Source organism: Etheostoma spectabile, chromosome 5 (assembly GCF_008692095.1).
Source record: "Etheostoma spectabile isolate EspeVRDwgs_2016 chromosome 5, UIUC_Espe_1.0, whole genome shotgun sequence".
Classification (NCBI taxonomy): Eukaryota; Metazoa; Chordata; class Actinopteri; order Perciformes; family Percidae; genus Etheostoma; species Etheostoma spectabile.
The window spans coordinates 2,664,021-2,668,018 of record NC_045737.1 but is presented as its reverse complement, the minus strand read 5'-3'; the positions used below and the strand labels follow the sequence as shown (position 1 = coordinate 2,668,018).

Here is a 3,998-nt window from a genome sequence, read left to right as displayed (position 1 = left end):
GCTGCTGCTCCAGCAGACCACAGCGTGGAAGATGGTTGATGCCACCACAGTCATAGAAAGTCTTTAGGAGGGGCCCTGTCACTTCAAAGGACCTCTGTCTATTCAGGAAGTACAACCTCTTCTTGTACAGAGCATCTGTGTTGTGGGTCCAGTCCAGTTTGTTGTTTAGGTGAACACCTAGGTACTTATAAGTGTCCACTCTCTCAATGTCCATTCCCTGGATGTTCATCGGAGGGGAGAAAATCGACCGCGTTGATCAAGGAAGTGATTTCGCTGACATCAGTCCACAAAGTTCTGTGTCAGTCCTCTGCACTCTGCATCGTCGTGATGAGGCCGACAGTGGCAGAGTTGTCAGAGAACTTCCGCAGAACACGGCTGTCCGTGTTGTGTCTGAAGTCTGCCGTGTAGAGGGTGAAGAGGAAGGGGACCAGGACCGTCGCCTGGGGGGCACTTGTACTACACATTAGACGGTCAGACACATTGTCACGTCCCCTCACAAATTATGGCCCGTCCGTAAGATAGTTTAGGACCCACTGTAACAGCAGGTGGTCCACATCAGTCCTCTCCAGCTTGTCGGCTGGATAGCAGTAGTCAGCTAATTAATTGATTTCTGGATGAGACAAAAGTGTCTTCCCTTTATATCTGTGTCCAATGTCCCTTACTGTCATTCTTATTCATGATTGTACATTGATGTACTGAGTAATATTTATGGATATTTATATCTTTTCAAAGCTGTTATTAATAATATGAGACGTTGTGAGCAACACTGGTACAATAGTATTTCCATCAGTTCACTAACCATTGTCTCATTTTTGAGTTTGCCTACCCACCTCATACATTATTTTAAATGACTAACTGCTGTTTAAAATCATACATGTAGCACCTATCGTCATATTTTTCTGCAGATGTGTTTCAGACAAACAGCTGCTGACTATGACGTGTAGGCTGCCTGGAATCTTGATCCCATGATGTTGTTGTGTGTGCAGGATCTTGGCCACTGTGGGGGCGGATTTTGATCTAAGAACACTGAGGGCGGTGAGAGTACTGCGGCCGCTCAAACTGGTCTCTGGCATTCCAAGTAAGTTAAGTTCATATCTTAACAAATTTTTCTTTAACTATAGGCTATACTTATAATAAAGCACTATCAAAAAAAATTCTAGTAACAGAGTTGAAGTCAGGACGAATTTAGCCTAGCTTAGCGTAAAGACTGGAAACTGGGTAATTAACACTTTGTGTTTAATCCACCCACACTGAAAGGTTGGATAAATGGTTTTTGGGTAATGTAACTCCCCCTTAAACCAAATAATAAGCTTTAGAGGTGAACCTTTCAACTTTAGACAGACACAGGCCAGCAGTCTCCCCTGATTATTGTCTTTATGCTAAGCTAGGCTAACCAAGTCTTTCTGGTTCAGTACTACAAACAAACATGAGATTGGCACTGGTCTTCTCATCTCACTCTCAGAACATGGGGTTTCTACCTGTGCCTACATACACCAGAATGCATTGCATTTAAGAGAATGTTGAAACTAGGCACACAACAGACCATTTGACATAGCAGGAAAAGCTTAGGGACACATTCAGCCCCGACAAAATGTAGAAAACGTCACTGCTGATTGGGTAACATCTCTTACACACCCTCCAAACTGGAAAAAACATACCTAAAGCTTTTTGCAGAGTGCACACCGTTTACACCTTTCCAAGAAACATGTTGTTTAAGCCAGAAACCACAGCAAAACTGTGCAAACAATTTTGAGATTGAACGTTCCCCAGGTGTAATGATGGCTTTATAAAGAGGCGCAGACCTTCCTTATTACAGAAAAAAAATATTTACTGTAGTTTATTTAGCCAATAATTAGGCCTATACATAGGCCTAGGATATGACTTACTAGTTACTTAGTTACTTTCATGAAAACATTAAGTCAACTTCTCCAAGTCACTCAGGGTGGCAGTAGCTCAGTCCATAGGGAGTTGGGTTGGGAACCGGAGGGTCACTGGTTCAAATCCCCGTATGGACCCAAAAAGTTGGGAGTGTGGATTGGTGGCTGGAGAGATGCCACTTCACCTCCTGGGCACTGCCAGGTGCCCTTGAGCAAGGCACCGTACCCCCCCGACCGCTCAGGGCGCTGGTTCAGCTGGCAGCCCACTCACTCTGACATCTCTCCATGTATAGTGCATGTATAGGTCCTGAGCATGTGTGTGTATTTCAGGCCTGTGTGTGAGTACTAACAAAAAGTGTGTACACAGAGTGCAGTACAGTAATTTCCCCATTGGGGACTAATAAACAAATTATCTTTATCTCTTCCATGCCACTTCCTTGTACAACAAAACACACTACCACCTCTCCCAAACACAAAACTGCTAACATGAAAGATGTGAGAATGTCAGCAGATTTTAAGTGAATTAGGCTTCAACAGCAATACAGAGAACATTTTGTTAATTATCTGTAAACTGCCTTGTTATGATTTGACACTCTAAATAAAATTGAATTGAACCTTTGCAAATATCTGCATTTACGGACATGCAAATACTAGGATTTATAAATGGCATTACGGTTAAGAACTGAGTTCCTTTAACAATCTCTACCTTTGTGATCCGTCAATACTTCAAAGGACCTTTGCTCGTTCTCTCAAACAAAAAAAATAATGAATTATCAAAATAACATTTTTCAAAGCATGTTTCTCCTGTCTTCATCAGGTCTTCAGGTGGTATTGAAGTCCATTATGAAAGCCATGGTACCTCTGCTGCAGATTGGCTTGCTGCTCTTCTTCGCCATCCTCATGTTTGCCATCATCGGCCTCGACTTCTACATGGGCAAGTTCCATCGCACCTGCTTCAGAATAGACACAGGTAAGCAAGAGGAGAACAAGGGAAACAAGTTCTTGCTGTATAGAAACAAGTTCATAGGACCTTCATCATCCCCTTCTTGAGGCATTGTTTATGAATTGTACAGTGACATAAAACTGAATCCATTTCTGCTCTCCGTTTACTGTGCTCCAGCTGTCAAAAACATCACGTTGTTGAGTAATTGATTGAGGTTTCTGCAAAGAAAGCAAAATAATATGCATGCACGTAGGCTACACCCAAGTTGGAAAAGGTTCCGACTCCCCATGACATGTGACGAACCAAATTATTTTTACAAGAGGGTGCCCCTTCTTGTACGATATATTCTAATTAGCCTCACATTTCTCTATGATATTACGTGATCCAAACAGAGACAAATGGCAGACCTGCTTCAATTCGTTTTTTCAAAGTTTTTTTCTTTGAAGATACTAAATTACTGGTCTAAAATATTCAGCTCTAAACAACTAAAGTGTACAATATATATGAAGCCAGTTCAGGGATGCAGTAGGGTTGGTGCATGTATTGGTTTCTTCATTAGAAAGTTGTAAAACAAATTAAAATTGAATGGCCAGTATAATATATATATATTCTGGTCTATATATTTAGTTTATGATAACATTGGTATTTTCAGTGTCAAACAAGATAAAAATGAATATAATTTGTATTGTCATAATTTAATATGCAGTCAATGATCAAACTTTCTTTTTTCTTTTTTTTACGACCCGTTGATATAAAAACCTTTTGAGTCAAATCTCAAAATTATCCATTAGTCTGACCGCCTCAAGCATGGTTACAACTTATATGAAATAGAAAGAAAAGCATAAGAATGTTGAATTAAACTTCAGGCATAATGTTACAAGTGTATATTTTAGTAAATTGCAATCATTTCACGTCCTGCGGTGTGACACCATATCTTGATTTTAATTTGCCAATTCCACAGATAACTTTATTTATTTAAAGGACCCTATTAAAGGTCATGACTGAAGCCAGACCTGAGAATCAAGGAGTTGGATTCAATTATTCAACTAATTTCCATCAATTCTTTTGGAATGATGTGAGAAAGTTACTATTTAAAAGATTAAGAAGGAAATTCGTCAGGGTTGCAGCAGCTCCCCGCTTTTATTCATAATGGTAGCAGACATGTTGTCCATTTTGAT

The 3,998-nt window shown here is 40.3% G+C and overlaps 1 protein-coding gene across 1 annotated transcript in view; it reads left to right on the top strand.

Annotated features, from left to right (window-relative positions):
* The window catches only part of cacna1ba (calcium channel, voltage-dependent, N type, alpha 1B subunit, a), a 262,364-nt gene that overhangs the window by 74,128 nt on the left and 184,238 nt on the right, over positions 1 to 3,998 (top strand). The window contains exons 4-5 of the mRNA XM_032515609.1: positions 987 to 1,078; positions 2,695 to 2,847. Of these exons, the coding sequence (XP_032371500.1) occupies positions 987 to 1,078; positions 2,695 to 2,847 (245 nt within the window). The remainder of the gene's footprint in view (positions 1 to 986; positions 1,079 to 2,694; positions 2,848 to 3,998) is intronic.